At 42.4% G+C, this 25,257-nt stretch overlaps 1 protein-coding gene across 4 annotated transcripts in view; it reads left to right on the top strand.

Annotated features, from left to right (window-relative positions):
- LOC135107423 (uncharacterized) overlaps positions 1–25,257 on the top strand; it is a 167,957-nt gene that overhangs the window by 129,820 nt on the left and 12,880 nt on the right. For 2 of the 4 annotated variants that reach the window (XM_064017270.1, XM_064017271.1), the window contains exon 4: positions 1,967–2,044. In XM_064017270.1, the coding sequence (XP_063873340.1) occupies positions 1,967–2,044 (78 nt within the window). Of the gene's footprint in view, positions 145–1,966; positions 2,045–21,994; positions 22,154–25,257 lie in introns of those variants that run through there. The other 2 variants (XM_064017272.1, XM_064017273.1) reach the window with 2 other exon arrangements.

Genomic DNA, 25,257 nt, shown 5'->3' with positions numbered 1-25,257 from the left:
TATGAAGCTTCGTAGCGCGTGCCGACTCGTTCCCGGAGCTGTGAGGGTTTGCTCGGTGGGTTTGAAGCTCCGACACCCACCATCATGAGGCTCCGAGACTCCAGTGGCCGACACCGCCGCTCCTCCCTGTATGGCTACCCCTCGGTGAGTGAAGGGAGGCGGGGCGGGAGGGGAGGGAAGGGTGAGTGAATGAGTGAGTAAAGAAAGGAAGGCGGTGGCGTAACTGAGAAGAAAAGGAAGTGATGAAGGAAGAAAAAAAAGAAAGAAAGAAGATATACTGTTTGTCTGAACTTTTCTTTAGTGTGTGTGTGTGTGTGTGTGTGTGTGTGTGTGTGTGTGTAATTTGTGTTTCTGTTTGCGTGCCTCAAGTACGTGCCTCGTGTATCTGTGCTCGATTGCAGGTGTCATGTGTGTGTGTGTGTGTGAGTGTGTGTGTGTGTGTGTGTGTGTGTGATTCTTGCAGTCGCCCACCAGGAGGCAGCAACTCAGGTTCTGGAGGTAAGCGTGTGATGAAGTGCGTGTGTGTGTGTTTGCCGTGCCACCTGCTGCGTGAGTCTGTGCCTGACTCACTTGGCCCTCGTCCAGTCACCTGGTGGGAGCACAAACAGCCAGGCACGTAATTATTGGTTGATAAAGTATCATATAATTTAGCAACCCATTCCCTGAGGAACCCCATCATGCAGAAAACTCAAACTTCAGTAAAACAATTCGCAGGGGTGATTGGTCTTCGGGGATTGCGAGAGGAAGAGAAAGCTTGATTTGCTAATGTGACTTTTAATCCCACATTTCTTGTCACTGCAGCGTTTACAAGATAGTCACCTGAATGTTGTTGCCTTATTACGATCATATTGATAAAGTATGGATTTTTGTTTTATTGCAGTATTTTTCATGTGCAGTGAAGGATGTGCATGCAATGTTTAGTGTAAGTCATGTACATAAACTTCACATGTTTTGTTCAAGCACTATTGCTCACCCAGTGAAAAATTTGAGAGCATACATCTTTGTCATTTTTAGTGTTTAATTTTTCATGCATGGCTTATAAGGATGCATGAAATGTCTTGGAAGATGAGCAGAACATATATTTGCTTCCTTCGTATACTTTTGCACGATTACAAACAAAAACAATGTGTAAGAGAAAGCATGACTAAAAACAAAAGCAAACCTTTAATGCTGCGCTGATATACACAATAGATACTTTCAAACTACTCGGTAAGTTTAACACAACAAGCAACTTTCCTGAGTGAACAGAAAAAGAGACACAGGAAGGGAGAAACAGAACAAAAAAAATAAATAAATAAAAACTTTAAACTAATAACAGATCCAAACTTTGAAAGCAAGAACATACATGACCAAAACTTTTTCTCAAACACATACACACACTGAAACTTTTCCGTGGTGAAGAGAGACAGAAACACAGAGACAGAAAAAGGAAGGGATAGAGAGAGAGAGAAAAAAAAAACTGTGATACAATAACTCTGAAGGTGATACAACGGGTCTTACCTTTCGAGCGAGGGAGAAGAAAGCGAGAGGATAGAGGTGAATCATTCTTGGCCATTATCTCCGGGACACGGCCAGTCATTAAAGAAGATAATTAGGGGACAATTAAGACAAGGTGGTAATTATTATAGTTCCTCTTGGTGGTAAGTAAGTAAGAAGGGAAAAGGGGAGAGGAGGAGGAGGAGGAGGAGATGGACTAGGGGGAAAGGAAGGGGAGGGAAGGAGGGGGTAGGAGATGAATTATGATGTGAAGAAGTGAGATGAGGTGAAGGAAAGGTGAAAGAAAACCGAGAAAGATGCACGAGGACTGAATAGGAAAGAAAATTATAGCCTGAGATGAAGGCAGGGAAGGAAGATGGCGAAGATTAAAAGGGAAAGGGAGAAGGGAAGCTAAATAAGGAGAGAGGGAGAGAGAGAGAGAGAGAGAGAGAGATCCCGCTTAACCACCCTCTCCTTGTTTTCTCCACAGTCGACGCTGCTGCCCTCTGGAGGCTCAGTGGGAGGCATGCGGCCCAGGGTTAACAAGCTGCAGACTCTCGAGGCCAAGGTGAGTGCTGTTGTGTCATCACCGCTGTTATTGTTGCTGTTACTGTTATTAATAGCATTAGTGGTTGCAGGAGGAGGAAGAGGAGGAGGAGGAGGAGGAGGAGGAGGAGGAGGAGGAGGAGGAGCAAGAGGAAGAGGAGGAAGATGTCATGGAGTTGTTGTAATAGTACTTGTATTTATACGGGCACCAACGCGGGCCTCTTTTTTTTTTTTTTTACTTCCTTTTTTGTTGCCTTAGACCAGACCCCATCTTACATTAAAAAACATAAGTAGTAGTAGTAGTAGCAGCAGCAGCAGTAGTAGTAGTAGTAGTAGTAGTAGTAGTAGTAGTAGTAGTAGTAGTAGTAGTAGTAGTAGTTATTGTTGTTGTAGTTGACGAAGAAGAAAAAGAAAAGAAGAAGAAGAAGAAGAAGAAGAAGAAGAAATAGGTCCAGTATAAGAGAAGACATATTTCATTCCTTCCCTCAACTAAAGCCAATATTTTTTTAGCTGTACACGTTAGATGAGCCCCACTACATCTGTGAGTGAGGCAGGGATCTATCTGCATGATGACGTCCTCTAACACTCTCATGAAAGCTTCTCAATGGAAAACACATCAGAATAAAAAAAAAGTTAAACATGAAGTAGATTAAGTAAACATGAAGTAGACTTAAAAAAAATAATGTCCTGTATTTATTATTATTATTATTATTATTATTATTATTATTATTATTATTATCATTATCATATTTTCAACTTTATTTTCATTCGTCCTTTTTTTGTGGGGAAGAGGATGTGGAAGGAATGCAAACTTGTATGTGGCGGAGGCGGTGGCGGTGGTGGTGGCGGCGGCGGCAGTGGTGGTGGTGGAGTTGGTAGGAAGGGTTGTGGTGATGATTATAGCGATTACATAGGTGGTGGCTGCCGTGGTGGAGGTGGGTGGTGCTTGTGGGCGTGTTCCTAAGTGTATGTACTAGCTTGGAGACGGCGGAAGTGGTTTAGCTGTAGTAGTAATAGTAGTAGTAGTAGTAGTAGTAGTAGTAGTAGTAGTAGTAGTAGTAGTAGTAGTAGTAGTAGTAGTAGTGTTAGCTCTTGTTGTTGGTGGTGCCGTTTGTTCATAATGAAGGAGAAGGAAGATGAGGATGACGAGGAGAAGAACAAAGAGATGGAGAGGGAGAAGAAGGAGAAGAAGGGAAGAGTTATTGATGTGGGCGAGGCGTGAACCCACAAACGCTCCCACAGTTCCATTTCTCGCTTAAATTTGAGGTTTTGCGGCAAATGACGTTGGTTATCGAAGTGGTTGTCACGCAGACAGCACGTTAGCGGCTCTATTTGCCCTCCCCTTCTTCCCCTTCTCTTCCTTCCGTATTTTTTTTTTTCCCTTCTGACTCCGTTAAAATATACTCTTTCATTCTTCCTTAATCCCTCTCATTTTTGTTCTCTTCCTTCCTCTATATTTTTTTCTCTCCTTCTCTCTTAGATTATATCTATACCTTCCCGACTTGGTGTTAGAATGTGCTCCTTCCCATATTTTTTCCTTTATTTTATTTTTTTTATTCTGTTTTATTTTCATGTTAACGGTTCACTTAGCTTCACCTTCCCTTCCTCCTTCCTTTTTCGACGCATTTCTCTCTTTTACAAAAAACTTACTCCATTTTTGCTGGTTCCTTTTATTTATTATTGTTTTTTTTCTTTTCCTTATCTTTCGTTTTCTCTTTTTTTCAATCTTCCCTTTTATAGTTTATTCTATTTGTGCAGTTTTTTTTATATTTTGACTAGTAGTAGTAGTCGTAGTAGTAGTAGTAGTAGTAGTAGTAGTAGTAGTAGTAGTAGTAGTAGTAGTGTGTGTGTGTGTGTGTGTGTGTGTACATTTTTTAGTTTGCATATGCGGTTAAAGAGAGAGAGAGAGAGAGAGAGAGAGAGAGAGAGAGAGAGAGAGAGAGAGAGAGAGAGAGAGAGAGAGAGAGAGAGAGAGAGAGACTAGTGTATGCTCATTCATGTAAGCGTTCGTGCGTGTAGGTATAGAGAGAACGTGTGTACTTACATGAGGAACCTCTCATGAGTCCCGTCCCATCACACGCACAAAGTCTCATCACAGGTACACAGGGTTTCATCAATCGCTTTCTCCGCCTCCTCCTTCCTCCCTTCTTTATTCTCACCTTTGTTTATTTATATGTTTACTACCTCTTTATCTTCATTCTTTCTTTATTCCCCCACTTTTGTTTATCTATGTATTTACTACTTCATTATTATCCTCCTGTCTTTCCTCCCCACCTTTATTTATCTCTATGTCCATTGTTTCTTTATTATCCTTTTATATTTAGTAACGTTTATCTCTCTAACTTTATTTATCTATGTATCCGTTACTATTTTATTCTCCCTTTTTCTTTATTTTTAATTCATCTGTACCATTTTTCTACTTTCATGTACCCATATGTCCACTACTTCTCAATTTCTAGCACTCCTCCACTTTTATTTATTTGTTTTTTTCTATATATCTACTACTTTATTCTACCATAACGTGTCTTCCGCAACTCCATGGTCCTTTAAATCATCGTGTGAGGAGAATGTCTGGAGGACCCACTTGAGTTTCTCCTCTTTAATTTTTTTTTTCATTTTTTTTTTTTTACGCGTGATATTGGTTAGCTAAACATACATGGCTGTTGCAGAGGGCGGGGAGGAAGGGGAAAGCCCATTTTGATACCCTTAGCTAGAGCTCCTGTTACAAAAAAATAGAAAAAGGGAAAAAAAAGATTAAACAGGTGAAAGCTTTCCAAAATGAAGACCAGTTTCATACCGATGTCACGATTCACCTGATGCTCCTGTCTCTCATACTCTTGTTCAAGTCATAGGAGGGGAGAAAAAAAATAAATCTCCTGCTCTTCACATCTGTACCCCACCTTTATATCTCTCGTTTCCCATGTCCAGCACAGCACTAAGATACCTTCCAGCACTGTGCGGAGACCTTAATACCTGAAGTGCGAATGACAGGTGTGGGTTTGTTTGACTAGCAAGAGACGATCAAACACAAGTAAATATAGGCAATTAGATGTTTGAATTACTCCATCACTTCTTATGGTGTCAGTGGTGCTTTCTAGTAAAATTATAACTTAAACTTACGCTACACTATTTTGTTAAGCTTGAGGAAAAGTCTTAAGCGAAAGGGATGATTGATTGAGTGAGTGTGTGTGAAGAGGCATCTGTACTCCAACCACCCACATTACCAATACATAAGAGTCTCAAGCTACTGTAGTCTCCCTCCTGGACACTTCTACGAGTATTACTACACACTTCCACACACTTCCATTCAGCGGACATTTTCCAGTCTCTCATATACTCAGTCGATGTATTTCTTCTCCTCCTACTTTCTTCTGTCTGCTATTTTCATGACTACTATTCTTCTGAAGCTGCTTATCACATGCGTGCCTCCCTTCCTCCCTCCCTGCCGCCCCGCACACGTTTCGCTTGCACAACACGTTCAGCGATTCTTTCTTACTCATATTTAAGCAGCGATGTTACCGGCAATCTCTCGCTCACACTGCCTTTTATCATCTTCTTCCTCCTCCTCCTCCTTCTCCTCCTCCTCCTTCTCCTCCTCCTCCTCCTCCTCCTCACGACGTGGACTTTCAAGAAGTCTGGTGTCTTGAAAAACTAAATCGCCTTTATACATGCTGAAACATTTTTCCTTTATATACATTCTTATTATCAATCAAAGTATTATTCGTATATCTTAATAATTAATATGTTAGCCAAACACTTCCATTTACTCATTACACATTCAGTCTCCACAACGTTTATTTTTCTGACTCGAGAATATGTTGTAAATGTATTTTCAAAGGCGACATTTAAACTCCTTTAAGTAAATAATCGAAAAAGAATAATGCAATGAGAGAAATGCTCCTTCACTTCAGCTCAGCATTAATGCATTAGTAGTAAGTAGTCTGTTGCCAAGACGTGATGACCTGACACGTTCCCTACTGAATAAACAAACAGGATGTAAATACTTCTTTTCTTCAACGTAGTTTTCCTTTAATATAGGACTTGATTTTTTTTTCCGGATTCCTTTTGAGTTCGCGCCCTTCGTTGTATGTTTTCTGCAGGATTATGAGGATTACCAGATCGTAGATTCACGTCTTATCTTGCCCTTCAATATCCCCAGGAGGGCCTTGCGGTGTTTCCAAGTGGTACTACATTTTGCTCAAGCTTCTCGTCAAACTTTTCAACTTTTGAGTCCGGTTTTTCTTTGTGTAGCTCCCATGCTTGTTAGTTTTCCTGTTAAGAAGAAAGGTTATCCCTATCATTCTTCCTCCGTCTCCTCCTCATCCTCCTCCTTTACTAAGAGAGGAGGAGGAGGAAGAAAAGAGAGGGTAGGTGGTAAGTGCTTCTCGTCCATTCCTCCCGTGTTGCTCAAGTCTGTGGGAATCTGTTTTGCTGTGTGCTGATGAATGACACTGGCAACGTTGTAAAGAGTCTTATGTATTGGTGGTGGTCGCGTCTTTGTTGCTGCATTTCCTCTGTTTTTTCTCTTTTTTCTGTTCTCTCTTTGTGCATTTTTTCTTTGTGGTTCTCTTTTTCCTATTTTTTTATCTTACTTTTTATTTCTCTTTCTTTTGTGGGTTTTTTTTCTATGTTTTCTTCTTTTTTTTCTGTTTGCTGTTGTATGCCTCGATTTTCTTTCTTGTGTATTTGTCTTTATATTTTTCTCTCCTCATCCTTATTATACGTTTTGCTTCTTTTTTCTCTCTTCAATGCTTATGTGTTCTCTTTTTATTTTCTCTCTCTCTTCTCTTCTCTTCTCTTATCCTTACTTTTCTTTATTCTCTTTCTTCTTATACAATTTTATTATTTGTTCCCTTCATGTTTCTGTATTCTCGATTCGTTTATCTTCTTTTCACTCTCCTCTGTTCTTTTCTCCTTTTTCTCTTCTTCTTCTCTGGGTTCCCTACTCATTTATCTTTCTCTTCCGTGTTATATAATTTCCTTCTCTTTGTCTTTCAAGCCTCTGTGTTCTGTGGTCTTTTCTCTCCTCGTCTCTTCTCATTCCTTTGTTCTCGTCTCCTCTCTTTATCTTATTATCTTCGTGTAATTACAATTCTAATGGTAGACAGGCTGGTTTGGTCCTTGAGATTTGCACGTGTGATAGTATGCAGCCCCATCCTCCCCCCTCCTCTCTCTCTCTCTCTCTCTCTCTCTCTCTCTCTCTCTCTCTCTCTCTCTCTCTCTCTCTGTCTCTGTCTCGTTTAATACATTCACAAAACTGTTCCTTAAGATAATTTTTCTTCATTTCTGGTGAAGGAAATAAAAAAAGAAGAGAACAAATTGAAGAACATAGAAAGGAAAATTTAAATAAACGGGGAAGATTATAAATAGATGCAAAGGAAAAATATCTGTCTATCATTTGGGAAGAGCGTGAATTACTTACTTATACACCTATTACAAACACACTCACACACACACACACACACACACACACACACACACACACACCAGACGCACGAACGGACGGACGGACACAGACAGACACGGACAAATGGAAATAGAAGTGAGCTAATTAACTGAACCGAAGACAAAAAGAAAGAAAACACCAAAGAGGTAAAAAATAAAATGCAATTCACGAAGAAAGGAAAATTAGAGAAGACAATGGCAGAAGGTGAAATAGAGTGGAAGGAAAGTGTGAGTGTGAGTGAAGTGAAGTGAAGTGAAGTGAAGTGAAGGGCACGAGGTGTTGCTGCCACGCCTCAGGTTAATTAGGAGACGCTCACAGGTGGGAACTTAGAGAGAGAGAGAGAGAGAGAGAGAGAGAGAGAGAGAGAGAGAGAGAGAGAGAGAGAGAGAGAGAGAGAGATGTTTTGTAGTTATGTGTTAGATGTGTGTATTTTGTCTTCGTCTCTCTCTCTCTCTCTCTCTCTCTCTCTCTCTCTCTCTCTCTCTCTCTCTCTCTCTCTCTCTCTCTCTCTCTCTCTCTCTCTCTCTCTCTCTCGTTATCTTTTTAATTCCACCTACTCTCATTGGCTTTTATTCTCCTCCTCCTCCTCCTCCTCCTCCTCCTCCTCCTCGAGTCATTTAAGAATCATAATTACTGCATCCTATCTTATCTAGGCTTCTTGCTTTTGTTCTTTTTTTGCTCTGGTTTTTCTTGTTTTTGTCCTTGCTCTCTTCTTTTCTTCTCCTTTAATGTATTCCTATTTTTTTTTTCCATTAATAATATTACGATCATTAATACTGTAGGTTTGGCAGAGTCAGAGGTACATACAAGACGTGGAGAATATGAAGTATCATTTAAGTTAAGGTAAAGGGAGGGAAAAAATAAGGGAGGGCGAATCTCATCTTTACGTAATATAACTTGTAATTCCATATGCTTATTTAGTCAGCTTAAATGATAATAGAAGTAAAATCTTTGTGGATTTAAGAAACATTCATATCATATCAACTTCTTCACTACTAATGGCAGTTTGACGCTTGGTATTTCACTGGAGTAATTTCATATAATTTTAAAAAGACAAAATGGAATGCGGACACGTGAGGTTCGGATAACTAGCTTATTCCTGTTGTTGTCACTGTTTTTTTTTTTTTTTTTTTTGACATAATAAAAATTTGCACCAGATCATTTATGTCTTATTCAGGGAGAATCCATGGAAGTCAGAAAGAAATATACACATATGCTAATCAAAAACTGCAATAACTTCACACAACTTAAGCGCACACATTAAAGGGCAGCGGCAGGAAACGTGTAGTCCAAGTGAAGTCCAGTCCTCTCCCTCGGTTGTTGGGGGACGAGACGGCCCAGGCTGTTCACCTCCACCTGAAACACAAGGTCATATGTTACATCATCCCTAGGTTACCCAAATTACTGTCCATAGGTATCATGTTTGGTATTCCCTTGCCGGCCGTCCCTGCAGGCTTGAATAGGCGGCTGACGGATGAAGGGTGGGGAGAATAGAGGCAAACTTACCGTGGTAACTTTTCTCTCTGACCAGTGTATATAGGTCTCGTGTTATGAAACGCTCTGATCTGTTTTCAGAAGTTACAAATTTAATTGGTCGCACTCTCATAGATGCTTTTCCCATTGGTGATGCAAAATTTTTCCCAAGCTATCACTAGAATCATGAAAACACCCTTCAGAACTCCATTAGCTTTCATTACAGCCTAATGAAAGCAGTCGCGATAAGACTTAGGCCGGTATTTTGAAACGCTTTGCTCTCTCACCACGACTGTTTTCAAAGGTCACAGAGATGATTCGCCATTTTCTCAAGGGTGGTTCTCTTGTTCGTAATATAGAAATCTTGTTAATCCGTCACTAAAACTTTAAACACACACACACACACACACACACACACACACACACACACACACACACACACACACACACACACACACACACACACACACTTAAAAGCTCATGTAACCAAGTAGAGCTTTTTCAAAGCAGTCAGAGCGCGCGAAGAGGTGTTTCAGAAAATGGTCCTCAGAACGCTTGAGAATGTGGTCCCATGCAGGAAATGAGGCCAAAATTAATGATTGCGGGTTTTGGAACAGCATGGCCACGAGTCTCCAGAGGGAAACACGACACACGAAAAAAAAAAAGTCGAGAAGGTTGAAGGGTTTGAAGGAGCAAAGTTTAATGGACAGATGACCACGTCTCCCGTCCTTTCCTCGCCGCCAGCCATCCTGAGGAGTAACTAATAATTTAAGTGGATTAAGAAAAAATGAGGGTGCTCTTTGGAAAATTACATGGTTAGCCACATTCGTCTTGGGGAAGTGTCTTGTCTCCTCCCTTTCCCACCTTAATTCTCCTCCTCCTCCTCCTCCTCCTCCTCCTCTTCAGGGCGTCAGGTGGAGCCACGGGGAGGGAGGAGCGGGTGTCATTGTTCCATTGTCGATGGCTCAGCGAAGTGTGTTAGTGCATGGGTCCGGGAAGCACAGAGTGCGGGTCTTCAAGCTTATGTAGGCGGGAGGTGGCTTGCCGCAGTTCGTGAAGGATGGAATGTGCTAGTTAAGAGGTGGTGTTATTGTTAGGGTGTGTTTGTAGTAGTAGTAGTAGTAGTAATAGTAGTAGTAGTAGTAGTTGTAGTAGTAGTAGTAGCAGTAGTAGTGGGATTAACTTCTTTCGTATGCTACAACAATCAACTTTTTTTTTTTTTTTCGTAATATGAATCTTGACTACGAATTAAGATCGCGCAGATACTGTTCAAATACTTATAGTCCGTTTAGTGACTTTACAGAACCAAACGAGAATCGGTTTTATTTTACGCGAGTCTTTACTACACACCTCATACACATTTGCCGGATATTCTTCTTTTGTTATTTGAAATCTAAAAGTAATGCAATTAAACGAGCAACAAACTTCTATGCTGCCATATTACGTACATATAATTTAACCGTAAATCATCAAAATCACAAGACGGGTTTCCCAATCTTAGATCTGCTTTCCCTTTCAATATTGACAAAGACCATTACAAGTAATCCTGTTAAAGAGAATAAAAGTGTTTCCCAGCCACTGTATGACAAGTTCCCTTCCTTAGTGAAGTGAGACTAATGAACCACGAACTGCTATGATCACAAAAAGGGAAAGTTACACTGTGTAAAAATAGGGACACACACACACACACACACAGTGACACAGGTAAATCAGGTGATCTCGGAGTGAAAGGGTGAAGGCGAGAGGTAAGAAAGCGAGGGTAAACAAACACGGGGAGGTGAAGCCATAATGTGTTCCTTGCCGCCGCCACCCATCACACACACACACACACACACACACACACACACACACTGACGTCACTTCGCACACACCACACGGCGCCACCCATTGTGCTGCATCCGTGGAATGGTGTGTGGCATGCAGATTTCCTCTTTTTGGACCAACTGGTGTGTGCGTGTTGCTGCAGGCTGGGGACACGTCATGCTCCGCCACATATTTACTGATAGGGCTCGGCATCTGTTCTCTGTGGCTGGGGCAAGAAGATATACATGGTGAAGAAGGAAAGAAAATATGGCTCAGGGTAAGTCACAGAGAAAAAATAAAAAGGCACAGCAATAAATGGTAAAAATTGACATGTTGATTAGGATAAGAATATAAAACAGATTTTGGAACTAACCTAACATAACCTCATATATATTTTTTGTCATTTTCCACCGATATCTTTTCTTTTTTTTCTTTTTTTTTTCTTGCGTTGACACTTTTTTCTTTGACTTTTTTTTTCGTTTCATATATTTTCTAGATATGTTGTGAGACATGCGTGCTTAATCTCCATCATTCCTTGCCTCAAATAACAAGCACCACAGCTTTATGTCAACGCAATTTTCTGTTACATTCTGAGATACATAACCATTAAAAAAACAAACATTAATTAACATTCCTCATCGTGATCAGATGCAGCAGGTACACTCAGCCAATCTGTGCTTGTGTGAACCAGTGAACCGAATGCTTCTTGTGCCATGCAAGTCCTTGACTAACCTTTGATGGCGTCCCCTCGAAGTTTATTAAAATGTGGTTAAAGTTTAGCATACAATAATGAAATATACCACTGAAAGCAGAGTGATGGAGAAGTTCAAATATTTTAGTACGTGTAGTTTTATATTCGCTCAGTAAAATCATCTAGTAACACTCAAACTAGCCATGTTGTCTTTTGGTGTCAAAACATTAAGTCAGTTCACCAATACCTCTCCTTATTATATTAAAATTATTCACTCGCTCTAACACTGCTGACAGTTATAAAAGTACACAAGATTTCATCCAGAAAGGTTTATTGAAAAACAAGTGAATTCATAGCTGGAGGAATGAATAATAAACCTGCATCTTGATAATATTCTTATGTAAACTTACGACGTACCCAATTATCCAACAATTCTCTGTGTGTGTGTGTGTGTGTGTGTGTGTGTGTGTGTGTGTGTGTGTGTGTGTGTGTGTATGTGTGTGTTTGTGTGTTCATCGCAGGTGAGCATGTGAGTGAATAATGAGTATTAGATTACCGAAGTAGTAGTAGTAGTAGTAGTAGCAGTAGTAGTAGTAGTAAAAGATCCGTAACATTAGCAGTAGTAACAATAGTAGTAGTAGTAGTAGCAGTAGTAGTAATAGTAGTAGTAGTAGTAGTGGTAGTAGTAGTAGTAGTAGTAGTAGTAGTAGTAGTAGTAGTAGTAGTAGTAGCAGAAAGGGTGGTATTAGTAATACATACGTCCCTTTGTGCGTACTTCGTGTTATTTTCAAATTCAATACACAGGGAAAGGCATCTCCCATCCTCCCTCCTTCCCTCCAGTCTCTTCCCTTTCTCCCTCATTCTCTCTCACACACACACACACACACACCCAGATCCATCCTCTCCTCTGTCTTTGCTCTCGTGTGATCTATTTTACTCTCAGTCGTCCTGTTTTTACGAGCCCCTTTCTCTTCCAATGCCTTTCTCCTCGCTCACGCAATGGCGGCGTAAATGGTCTTGCGAGTGAGCGGAGAGACGGATCACGCACCGTTGACTGGCACTCGATCCCTCTCGCAAGCTGCGGTGATAAGATCTTGGCCTTGCTGTCCTCGGGCGGCTGGAGACAAAAGGAAACCAGCACGAGAAAGGGATCATTCAAACAGCGGAACAGAGAAGGGAAAGTGCATTCTTGGTGGGGTTTTCTTTTTTTTTTTATTTTGACTCGAGGAACAAGGATTTTTCAGGGGGCGGAGGGGAAAGGGAGGAGGGGATGACAGTTCTTTCTTTCCATCTCCCCAAAAATGAAGACGCGTGTGTGCAGTCATCTCTCTCTGTCTGTCCGTGTGTGTTCGTGCTCACCTCACACGCACGTCAGGTCTTGCAACACACACACACACACACACACACACACACACACACATCACACTTACTTACTTATACTAACTGACTTACACATTGCACGCACGCACCTTCGCACACAGCCACACGTAATCTGAAGTGCTTGTATGAAATGAGAAGCTGTCACATTTTACAAGATTACGTAGTGAGCATAAACGACTCCATGTGAGAAAGGTTGTAACGTTAATCTCGAGGCTACTAATCTGCGGTGCGTGCATGGTGCTGCGGCAGGCGAGGGCTTGTGTCTCCCGCGTGAGCTGCATACGTTCAACAGTTTGGTAAGAGTGGTAAGGGGAGCCGCCGAGGAGTCCTTTTATCTTTCCACCTCACGACTTCTTGGACGGACAGGAGAGGTGGAGATGCAGCAAAAAATTAATTCAACTAGAAGCGAGTTTTTTTTTACTTTTTTTTTTCTCTCTCTCTCTCTCTCCTCTCTTTCTCTATCTCTCGCGCACCTCAGCCAGCCAGACAGCCAGGACCGTGTGTTGCTTTTTGCCCCCTCCGTGGCCTTTTGATGCTGTGTGGCGTGGCGTGACGTGGGTGTTCGCGTCTTGCTGATTAGTGGACCTCATTAATCAACTCCAGGCTGTTCGTATTTGAGGGTTTTATTGTACGTATACGGATAACTCGCTTTGCCTTATTAGTACTTGGAGTTGAAGAAAAAGAAAATAATGTAGCAAGTCTATTTTAAGATACATTTAATTCACTTTACTGATTTACTGATTGTGGAGAAGATGAAGGAACGAATGTCATTGTTGTCAAGTTTCACAGCACGTACAACCCAAACTGTCACTTAAGGAAAGGGAGGACAAGATTGTAATTGAGTTTAGTAAATTCTACATTACGTTAAGTCGATATTCATGCCAAGGTGATGTAATGTAACAACACTACGCACCACAAGAATCATAGCAAAACCTCACGCTCAAATACCTAACACGTCATAGCCACTCTTAATAAAAAGAAGAGGATGAGAACTGCATATTCATCCCTTCCTCTCTTCCTTCCTTCCTTCCTTGTCGCTCGTCTCTGTTATACCTTCCGTTTTACGCCAGTGTTTTTCTATTCTTTTATTCTTTCCTTTTGTTCTCCCTTTCTTTTTTTCCTTCCTACACGTGTAATAGTGACAGCTTGCGTTATACGTGGTGTGAAACGAACTTAACAGGAATATCTTCCGTGCCACCATTAAACGTGTGATTCTGTCGACTGGTGAAGAAGGAAAAGATCACTGCAGTCAGGTCACTTATTGGAAAAGGGAGGTTGACTGAAAGGACGCAAAGGACGGGATGGAGCGGGGCAGAAGCAGGAGGCAGGGGGCAGGGATGGGCGGCAGGGTTTGGTCACGCTGTTGTTGTCCGGATGGGTCTCTGAAAGTAAGAGTTAAAGAGGAAGACACGCGTGACTCCGTGTGTGTGTGTGTGTGTGTGTGTGTGTGTGTGTGTGTGGCGCTAATGAGGGAAAGTGAGAAAGACGGATGGCGAGAAGGGAAGGGGGGGAGGAGATGTATGGTGTGGGTGTAGTGGTGGTTGCTGCAGGTCGTAGTGGTGATGGAAAGGGCAGTGGAAGATGGATTACTGACAGAGAGAGACAGGCGAGGATACATGACTTGACAGATAGATAGATCGATAGACTGATAGATAGGTAGGTATGCAGGTAGATTTATTGAAAAACGGCACAAATAGCTAAATACACACAGATGGTACTATATAAACCCTAACAGCCCTCCCTCTCCACACACACACGTAGGAAAAAGAAAAACTGGCGAACATACGTATATACACAAAGACAGAAAGGAACACTGGAAATTCTATATATGTTTTTATTTTGTCTGGCTGAGAAGAGGCTTTGATTGCGTCCTGCCTTTCCTCCTCCCCCTCATGCTGCGCCCCAGTCGTGCACCCCAGTGGACCTGCGTGGCACCTGCAGAGAGGGGAGACACATAGAGGGGGGCAGTGTGGTGGGGAAGGTCAGCCAGTGAGGATTGCTTAACACATGATGGTGAAATGATAATAGTTATAATAATAATAGTAATAATATTTTTGATGGCAGTGGTAGTAGTAGTAGTAGTAGTAGTAGTAGTAGTGGTAACAGCAAGGGCAACAATGACAGTGGCAGCAAAAAGAGTAGCAGTAGCAATAACAGTAGCAGTTGTAGCAGCAGCAACAGTACCAGCTGCAGCAGTACGTGTATGTTTTTGCCACGCACTGGAGTAGCAGCAGCAATTGTGGTCATAATTATATAAATGACCTGCCCTCTTTCCCACACATGCAAGGTCCCGAGGGAATATTTATAGATACATAGGAAAATTTTTTTTTTTTTTTTTCCTTATTTGTTCTGTAAAGTCGCCTTCTGCAAACCCCTAAGCTAGAAACAGGTGGCATAAGATGCCGTGTTCCTTAATGAAGCTCCTTGTGTGAGAATAGATGATGTCTGGATGTAAGTCAGGTCTTTCGTCTCTCTTTTCATTTGTTTATTTTATTTATTATTGATTTTTTTCATTTGTGTATTTATTACTTTTTTTTTTTTTTGCTTCCTGGGAAAAAAAAGAGAAAAAATATATATAACATAATTTTGAACCATCTTTCCTTCTCCACCTGCATCATTTCATAACTAAAAACAGTGAACACTAAGATAAATTCCACGCCTTATTATTATTATTATTATTATTATTATTATTCCCACGTGCGTCTTTCTTTGCGTGAGTCAGTGCAGTCAGTGGATGTCGCCACCCTTGTTGCCTCGTAAAGACCAGAGCTGCGGAGGGTCACGAGGTCAGGTGGTCCTTTGTCTCTCTCTCTCTCTCTCTCTCTCTCTCTCTCTCTCTCTCTCTCTCTCTCTCTCTCTCTCTCTCTCTCTCTCTCTCTCTCTCTCTCTCTCTCTCTTCCTTACACTACCTTCACTACCTTCATAACTATTATCATTTCAACCTCCACCATCACTACTGCCCTACCGTTCCGTTTTTCTTCCTCCTCCTCCTCCTCCTCCTCCTCCTCCTCTTCCTCCTCCTCCTCCTCCTCCTGCCAGCGTGCCATATCAGGAAGGTAGCATGAGCTGGTGCCTCTGTTGTGTGAGCCGGAACACTGAAATTTATTGGTCACGAGAGAGAGAGAGAGAGAGAGAGAGAGAGAGAGAGAGAGAGAGAGAGAGAGAGAGAGAGAGAGAGAGAGAGAGAGAGGAATTATGATGAAAAATTTGGACATCTGGGTCCATATAAGATGAAACACGCTCCCTGTTGTGGTAGTGGCGCGGATCTTACCTGTAGATGCATGTGTTTAGATCAAGGCTCATATTATCAAACTCCTTCGGCTTTCACCAGAACTGTTTTCAAAGGCCATAAATATTATTCATGTTTCCATGACTGTTTTTCACATTGATAGTGCAGAATACTTGTTAGACTATCACTGTTATCATGAAAATGCCATTGAAAACCTCAGGAACATCCATTATTGCAGATCAGTATAAACCCAGGATACATTTGGCAACATGGCTTTCGGAGCCCAAGTCTTGTTAAACTATCACCATAATAGAATAATGAAGACACCCTTGACAATCCTCAGTAAGTTCCACTAGAGTCTGTTTTTGGCGAGACAAGTCTCCGAAATGTTCACAACTGTCCAGGCTATCACTGTAATCATGAAAGCACCCCTCCCATCCCTCAATAACTTCCACTAATGCTTGTTTAAAGTAGGCGAGACAGGACGCTGAAACGTTTGAGATTAGTACGGTCCAGGCAGTCTCAGTGTGCGCCATATGGCATACACCCAAGCTTCCTATTCATCGTACCTTGCATGTTGGTCCATAAATGGGTAACCAGGGGAGGGTACCCACTGTGGTAACCCGGATGTGACATGCAACACGATGTCTCTGGAGTATTCACCTCACCACAGCCACCAGACCAGACTGACGAAAGGAACACCTGAACTGGAGCCTGTCTGAAAACTTTGGCTGCTGTAAGATGTCAAGAGTGTGATTCTGAAGGACGCCACTGATGTCAAAAGGAGTGGTGTAAATATTCTAACGTTTTAATGGCTGTAGTTTTCTTTTTGATATACAACGTTAGCTAAGGTTGCTCTTATGATGTGAAAAGTATCGATCTCAACATTCCCACGTTACTGATTTCAACACCAAAATCTCTCTCTCTCTCTCTCTCTCTCTCTCTCTCTCTCTCGAGGTGTATTGTTATTTTATGTGACTGAGACATTGCAGCTGCTCTTGTTGCCATTGTATACTGAGGTTCTTAATCTCTTGCCGTGAATGGAAACTGGAAAAAAAAAAAATAAATAAATAAAGACTTCAGAGAACTGGGGATATTTGAGCCAAGTGGATTCAGACAAGCGACGCACAAAATAAACACGTGCAGAAATCTTTATTGCCATCAGGCTGTCCACATGTGGGCGATACTGTAATGTTTGTTTGTTTGTGTGTGTGTGTGTGTGTGTGTGTGTGTGTGTGTGTGTGTGTGTGAGAGAGAGAGAGAGAGAGAGAGAGAGAGAGAGAGAGAGAGAGAGAGAGAGAGAGAGAGAGAGAGAGAGAGAGAGAGAGAGAAAAGAGAGAGAGAGAGAATGAATGAATGAATGAATGATGAATGAATAGATAAAATAATATATGAATGAATGTAGAGGTGGGTGTTAATATAATGCAGTCTATCCTGTTATGTATAATAGTTTCATCGTTTCGTGACAGAAAACGAAAGTCACGCCTCGCTGAAAGACACACTATAGCAAACTTGGTAAATGAACACTAACTCTCACTACTTCTATGAATATATTACCATAAATTATAGCCAATCCATATTCGTAGACAGACAACATACTTGAGATCTGTGGTGTTATGGAAGGAATCTTAGCTTACTAATCTCCAAACATTGACAGTTTATTTCTGGCAAAGTAAGATGCCTTTCCAAATCGTGATCTACACAATGAAGGGATCGACAGTGAAATTAATGGACTGAATGAATTTAAACCTAACCAAAACTAATCTAACCTAGCCCTCACATGAAGACGCTAATGTTACTTCAAAATTACCTGAGTTTTTTTTTTTTTTTTTTTTCTATTCAAAGCAGCGTTTTCAAAAGATACAAAAAAGGACACGAAAAACATGCAAGATACCACTAAACCAAAACCAGGTTAACCATTTATCAAACCCCAGGTAGTCTGACCCTTGCTTGCCTTACCTGGCACATGTAATCTACCTGTTACCTGAGTCGGGAGATCAAACACCGCACCATTTCTCCGTCTCTTGTGGGTGTGGGTGATCCTCAAGAGATGTTTCCCACGCGGTCGAAAAAAAAAGGAAGGAGAAAAAGAAGAAAGGAGGGAAGGAATAAGTATAGTTCACTACAGCCTTGTGGGTCAATGCAGGTAAAGAAACGCAAGGAAGACAGGTGAGATGGAGAGGGTAAGGCAGAAGGGAATGGTTTACAGGGAAGAGATGGAAGGATTGTAACCATATCAACTCCCTCCTCCTCCTCCTCCTCCTCCTCCTCCTCCTCCTTTATATTAGCCAAAGGAACACAGAGCGTGGCTTAGGATGGCTAGAACTGTAATTTCGTTTTTTTTCTCTTTTTTTTTTTTTTATCAATTACGGGGAAGATGAAGTGTGTGAAGGCAGCTAAGAGTTGTGTGGGAATGTTCTGAATTAGCAACGTGAGGATAGTGGTCATGGTGGTGGTGGTGTCAGTAGTAGTAGTAGTAGTAGTAGTAGTAGTAGTAGTAGTAGTCAGGAGAGCAGCGGACATAGTTTGAGAGGTATCCTGAGGTGGTGTAGATAATGGTATACATCCGTGGTGATTTGTTGGTGGCAGCGGCGGCAGTGTACGTAATGGTGGTGATGGTGGTGGTAGTGGTGGTGGTGGGAACGGCAGGTAGGCGTGATGCAGTAGTGAGGGCTGCGCGGGGCGGGGCGGGGAGAGGCAGGACAAGGACTGGGATTCATGATGAGGAAACTGCGGTTTTCTGGTGGCGGTGGTGGTGGTGGTGGTGGTGGTGGTGGTGGTGATGGTGATGGCGGCAGTAGATCGAATTAAAGTCATTTATAGCGAGTGGGTGAGATGGCGGCTTGCGGTGGTGGTGGTGGCGGCGGTGTGGTTGTGGTGGCGCCGAGAGTGTGAGTGATAGAAGGTGATGTGATGCAGAGAGAGAGAGAGAGAGAGAGAGAGAGAGAGAGAGAGAGAGAGAGAGAGGGGGGGGATTTCTTGACATCTAGAAACTAAATTCGCTGCTTGTGTGCGTCTCTTTTTTTTTTTTTTTTTTTTTTTTCTCTCCTCTTTTTTTTTTTTCGTTGGTCAGCGTGGAAGGTAGTGCTTCAGGGTGGAGGCAGAGCGGTCATTACCGAGGGCGGCTACTCCGTGTTATTTTTACGCTGGGCGGGGACAGGAGGTCGCGGGTCTGCCTTTGTCCGTAATTCAATTATCCCCAGAAAACCGCATATTTCCCTCACTTCCGTAACAAATACATTGAGTGTGCTTTCTGTTGTAAAAATAAACTCGTATGACGCTTTAATTCCTTGATTGCTGACATGGTATTAGATTGCATTATTATGTTCAATTTCGTTTTCAGTATTGATAACATTACTTGCAGCAGCTTGAAGATTCAACTTGGTCTTAGAAATCCCATTCTTTTGTTTATTTCCATTTCAAGAACACGAAAGATTTGGTTTAATTTTGTTTGTCCTTAATGTTAGAATACATATATCTAGGTTTTTTTTTTTTTATCATTTCCAACAAAAAACTCGCTGTGATGACGTGAGAGATGTCAAGATCATATTTGTTAGACGATGTAAAAATATTTTTGATGTGGATCAAAAGTGAAAAAGTGAAGAAGCTCAAAACTATTATACTCTCTGCTTCTTTTTTTTTTTTTTTTTTTTTCTACAGTAGATGATAAAGTGGAACTAAGGAGGAGCAGGAGGAGGAGGAGGAGGAGGAGGAGGAGGGCAGTGGTAGGGAAGTAAGCAACCACGACCTTTAATGTTACCGTTCTCTGCACATTGTATATTGTCTCACTTCCTTCTCTCTCTCTCTCTCTCTCTCTCATCTCTCTCTCTCTCTCTCTCTCTCCTCTCTCTCTCTCTCTCTCTCTCTCCTCAGCGTCTCCATTGAATATGAATGCCTGTACATTACTAAGAACACCATTTCTGCTTGTGTCTTTGTGTCAGTCTGCCTCATATTTTCACAGCAATGAGCTTCAATTTAAGGACGATGACACTCAACAGGGAAAGGATAAGAATCTGTACTGTCTGTGAAATTACAAAAACAAAACAAAATCAAGCTAAAGAAACTAAAGAAAGAAAAATATCTACTGCTTGAGACCAGTAAAGAAGAAAGCAAATGAGTATAACCTGGTAAATTTTTAACATAAGTGAGGATTGAATGCATACCCACAATCCCTTCCCTCGCTCTCTTTAACTATAGTCCCGGCTCTCCCTGATCCTCCCGTACTCTTGTCACCCTGACCCCGACCCCCGACCCTTGCCCCGCCCTACCCCCTCACCCTATCAGGCCTCTTCCTCCCACTCCACCATACCACTCCAGGCCACGTCCTTCCCTCCCTATGCCCCTCCCTCACCACATTACTACGCCCCTTCACGGCTGCTGAGGGGACGGGCGTGTGAGCCACCTGTGAGCCGTGGGAAGACGCTGGTCGTGGTGGTCGTGGCGGGTGGTGTGGTGGTGGTCAGGATAGTGGTGGTGGTGGTGTGTCAGTGTGCAGCCACCACTGTTTTGCCATTATCATCATTATTATCACCACCTCTTTCACTATTACCACCATCATTACGTATGGTCATTGTCACTATACACAGCACCGGTGCTATTAAATGTTACTGTGCTACCCCGACCATCACCATCACCACCACTTTTATTCTTCTAAGCTACTGACACCACCACCACCACCACCCCTATACCACTACCACCATCACCGCCACTGCCATTACCACCATCACCACCAGTATCACGAACGCACGCCCTCCTGCCCCGCCGCCGGAAATACCATGTACGCACACACACACACACACACACACACACACATAACATTTGACTGATAACAGAAAGGAAAGAATACATTAAATGAAATAAAACAAATTCGTAACTCCTTAAAGAAAGAATAGTTCAGAAAATTTTAAAAGAGGAAAGAAAGGCATTACAACACATTAATGGCCCCTAATTGCTGCTTAACTTCCCGTGTCCTTTGTTTTCTTTCCGCAAGATGTGCAAAAAAAAAAAAAAAGGGCAAATGACACGTTGACCGTAAAGCAAAAAATAAATAAATACAAAAAATCGAATTAAAGAGGAAAAAAGGTAAAAATAATTCTCTTGCTCTTCTCTAGAGTATATTTACCTTCCGCTGGGGGTAAGAGAGAGAGAGAGAGAGAGAGAGAGAGAGAGAGAGAGAGAGATGAGGAAGGATAATATTGTCATCACAGAGAGGAAGAGAAGGAAGGGGGAGAGATGATGACAGGGAAGGCTGAGAGGAATGGAGGAAAAATAAGGAGGAAGAGGAGGAGGAGGAGGAGGAGGAGGAGGAGGAAGGAAGAAGTAACAACAGTCGCCAGGGGGGTGACGGGAGGATGGGGCCCGCTCACCACATGAGAGAGAGAGAGAGAGAGAGAGAGAGAGAGAGAGAGAGAGAGAGAGAGAGAGAGAGAGAGAGAGAGAGAGAGAGAGAGAATATTACACACAACACTGCACTTACCACAGCCAAGCGCAAACAACACTGAAAAAATAAATAAATAAATAAATGAATAGAATAAAAATAGTCTTAGTTGTAGTTGTAGGTTTTCAGCTTGTACATTTGCAACGACAGCTCCTTGTTTCCTTGTTGCGTGTCTTCGCTCGATTCCTTGGTTTGTTTTCCTGTTTTCCTTCCTTCCCTGCTTCGTCAGATTCCACGGAGCGCTTCTTTGTTTCGTCCCAACGCCCGAACATGGCGTTATTAAGTCAACGCAGACTAACTATAAGAGAACAAGCGAGTATATTATTTATCACCTACAACCGGAAAGAGAAGAACCATAATGAAACTTTGACTAGTAAATATTAGGAAGGAAAGCTAAGAAATAAAAATAATGGGAGCAGAGAAGTGAAAAAGATAAAGATTTAAGAAAAAAAAAGACGAATTCGGCTCGACGAACTCTCCAGGAAGTCTGTGAGGCCCTGAGGCGAGGGAAGGGGGAGGCGATCACTTGTGTGTGGTGGCAGGACAGTCAGGGCTCTGTTGTGGAGAGGGGAGGATGTGTCAGGTGCGTGCGGGGGTGTGTGGGCCGTGACGTGGGCTGCTTGCATGGACACAGAGGACAGGTGCATGATGGGGGAAGTAATGCATGTGCAGGTGAGTATCAAGGTGTGGTTGTAGTTATAATCCGCCTACTGTTACTGACATCTTCCGACCTTCATGCAGTCACGAGTTGATAGTTAGAATTAAGTGAATAATTATATAATTGTTGTGAACGAATAAATATATGGTTGATTAATACTTTCAGTACAAATAAAAGTCAATTGATTTTAGTCATTTGTTGATATCCAGAACAAAATTAAAGTGATGTCTTGGTAGTTAAGGACGGTAATGATGGTAGATTAGAAGTCCAGTGGTTAGTACTCTTAATGATCGGAATGGTGGTTTTTAAACGTGGTTATGGCTGTTAGTTAAGATTATTTTTCCATTGTGATAGAGAGAGAGAGAGAGAGAGAGAGAGAGAGAGAGAGAGAGAGAGAGAGAGAGAGAGAGACTACACTGTGACTGGTTTCGAAAGGAATGGTGGCGTGAGTATGATGAATGCGTGTTGACGTGACAGTTTTAGTCGCCATCAAGAAGTGTCTAATCTCTCTCTCTCTCTCTCTCTCTCTCTCTCTCTCTCTCTCTCTCTCTCTCTCTCTCTCTCTCTCTCTCTCCACGCCTTACCTGTTAGTCACCTCTTAACACACACGCACTTTTACCTGTCGTAAACAATTAAACGAAAGACTGCTCAATATGTAGTTTCGCTGTCCACACTTTTTGGACGAGATCGTAAGCAATAAGAAAATAGAAGCGGCCTTAGCAGCACGAATTTTGTCTGTTCAGAAATCTCACACTGCCTGCATCTCGATATTATCTTTAAGCTCAAGACGTAAGAGTAAGAATGAAACTTGAGCAAGGGTTTGATGTAAGTTTAAACGTGTCACTTTCCGTCTCTTCTCTGCTGGAGTGGTCAGATGATGGGTGTCGGTATACGAGTACGTAGTTGTTAGTGACGCTAGTGGATCGATTCCCGCTGAAAGTAAACATCCAGACAGCGAGCGAGATTTCCTACTAAAACCTCTCTCTCTCTCTCTCTCTCTCTCTCTCTCTCTCTCTCTCTCTCTCCTCTCTCTCTCTCTCTCTCTCTCTCATTCCCACGGGGTCAAAATTGTTCATGGATGTGAATAATCCAGAAATTTACTTGGAGCTGCTTTCTGGTGTGCTTGTGTGTTCCTCAGGGGAGTCAGATCAAGTCTTGGAATTATTTGATGTTCCTCTTCTCTTTATTATGTCGATTTTATTCATTATAATTTCCCCTTTTGATTTAAGTTATAATGACCGTTCGCTCTGTGGCTATTATGATCGTTCTCTCTGTAGCTGTAATGACTCTCTCTCTCTCTCTCTCTCTCTCTCTCTCTCTCTCTCTCTCTCTCTCTCTCTCTCTCTCTCTCTCTCTCTCTCTCTCTCTCTCTCTCTCTCTCTCTACCTTAACAAATGACCGTCGCTGCATCAGAAGGCGTCATGGGGAGAGAAAAAGCGGAGTAAAGGGGAGCCAGCGGGAAGGAGAGCAGGAAGGAGAACGGAGCGAAAGAGAAGCAAGCTAACATGTTAAGAAAAGCAGAAACTGAGGAAGCGACATTACGACCGTTCTCTTTGCACGCACTTCCTCCTCCTCCTTATGATTGTGTCCAAGGAAAGTGAAGGCGGAACATATTCTTTTGTGTGGTTTAGCATTTTTTCTTACGATCTGTTTTTGCCTTCTCATTTTCGTAATTTCTTCCGCGTTCAAGTATAAGCCGTCGAATATTCCTCCCTGGTCTCTATATTTACCTTCCTGATTACCGTGATTCGTCGAGGTTCATAAAGTGGTCTGGTATACGTGCAGAGTATATAATACAGAGACAACACTGACGGCAAAGCGAATGAGCGAGTAGGCCAAACATTTCTTAGTGTATCAAGAGAGAGAGAGAGAGAAAGAGAGAGAATCGCACGCATTGAGGTAGGATGAAAGAACATTATGTGCCAGATGGTGAAGCTAAAGCGTTATAATAGCAGGAGAAGTGATAGGAGCGGAGAGGAGAGGGAGGCAGATTGCTAGGATGTGAGGGGAGGAAAGGTCCAGCAGAGTGGTGGTGGTGGCGGTGGTGGTGGTGGTGGATAGACAAGGCAAAGTAATCAAATAATCAAATCCTCTTATTATTCCTTAATTTGAACCTTTTACCTATAGTTTGGTTTATATGTGCTTTCGATATTGGTTTGCGTGGGTATGGTAGGGGTTGTGCATAGGTCGTGGGGGCTGTATGGGTGGTGGGGATTGTTTGATTAAAAAGAAGGGGGAGGGCGCCACAACACCGCAGTCATATGACACTGAAAGGGGGAACGTGCATGGGTGTGGGTGGTGGGGAAGGACACCGAGTGTATGGGTGTGTGGGCGGGGGCTGGGACAGTAATATAATGGTGGCGGGAAAAATTAACGTAGTGGTTGCAAAGGTTGAAGGAACAGAAGGGTCGGGGGTCATTCTGCCCAAGACAGTAGTAGTGGTAATAGTCTATTTCTATACCAGTCCAGCAATCCCACACAGGGCGGCCCAAAAGAGGCAACACACACACACACACACACACACACACACACACACACAGTAGTAGTAGTAGTAGTAGTGGTGGTAGTAGTAGGAGTAGTCTATCTCTTTACCAGGCCGGCAATCCTACACGGGGCAGCCCAGACTCGGCCCAGGCACAGCACCATCCACCCACCCACCCACCCACACACACACACACACACACACACACACTAGTAGTAGTAGTAGTTGTTGTTGTTGTTGTTGTTGTTGTATAAGTAGTAGAAGTCGATCTACACACATACACACATAGTAGTAGTAGTAGTAGTTGTTGTTGTTGTTGTTGTCGTAGTAGTAGTATGTTGTCGTCGTAGTAGTAGAAATCTATCTACACACACACACACACACACACACACACACACACACACACACACACACACACACACACACACACACACACACACACACACACACACACACACACAGTAGTAGTAATAGAAGTAGTAGTAGTAGTGTATCTCTATATCAGGCCGGCAATCCCGCACAGGGCTGCCCAGAAGAGACAACACACACACACACACACACACACACACACACACACTAAATATTAATACTACTACAGCTATTACTACTACTACTACTGCCACTACTACTACATTC

This window comes from Scylla paramamosain, chromosome 15 (genome assembly GCF_035594125.1).
Source record: "Scylla paramamosain isolate STU-SP2022 chromosome 15, ASM3559412v1, whole genome shotgun sequence".
Classification (NCBI taxonomy): domain Eukaryota; kingdom Metazoa; phylum Arthropoda; class Malacostraca; order Decapoda; family Portunidae; genus Scylla; species Scylla paramamosain.
This window is presented reverse-complemented; position numbering and strand designations above follow the sequence as displayed.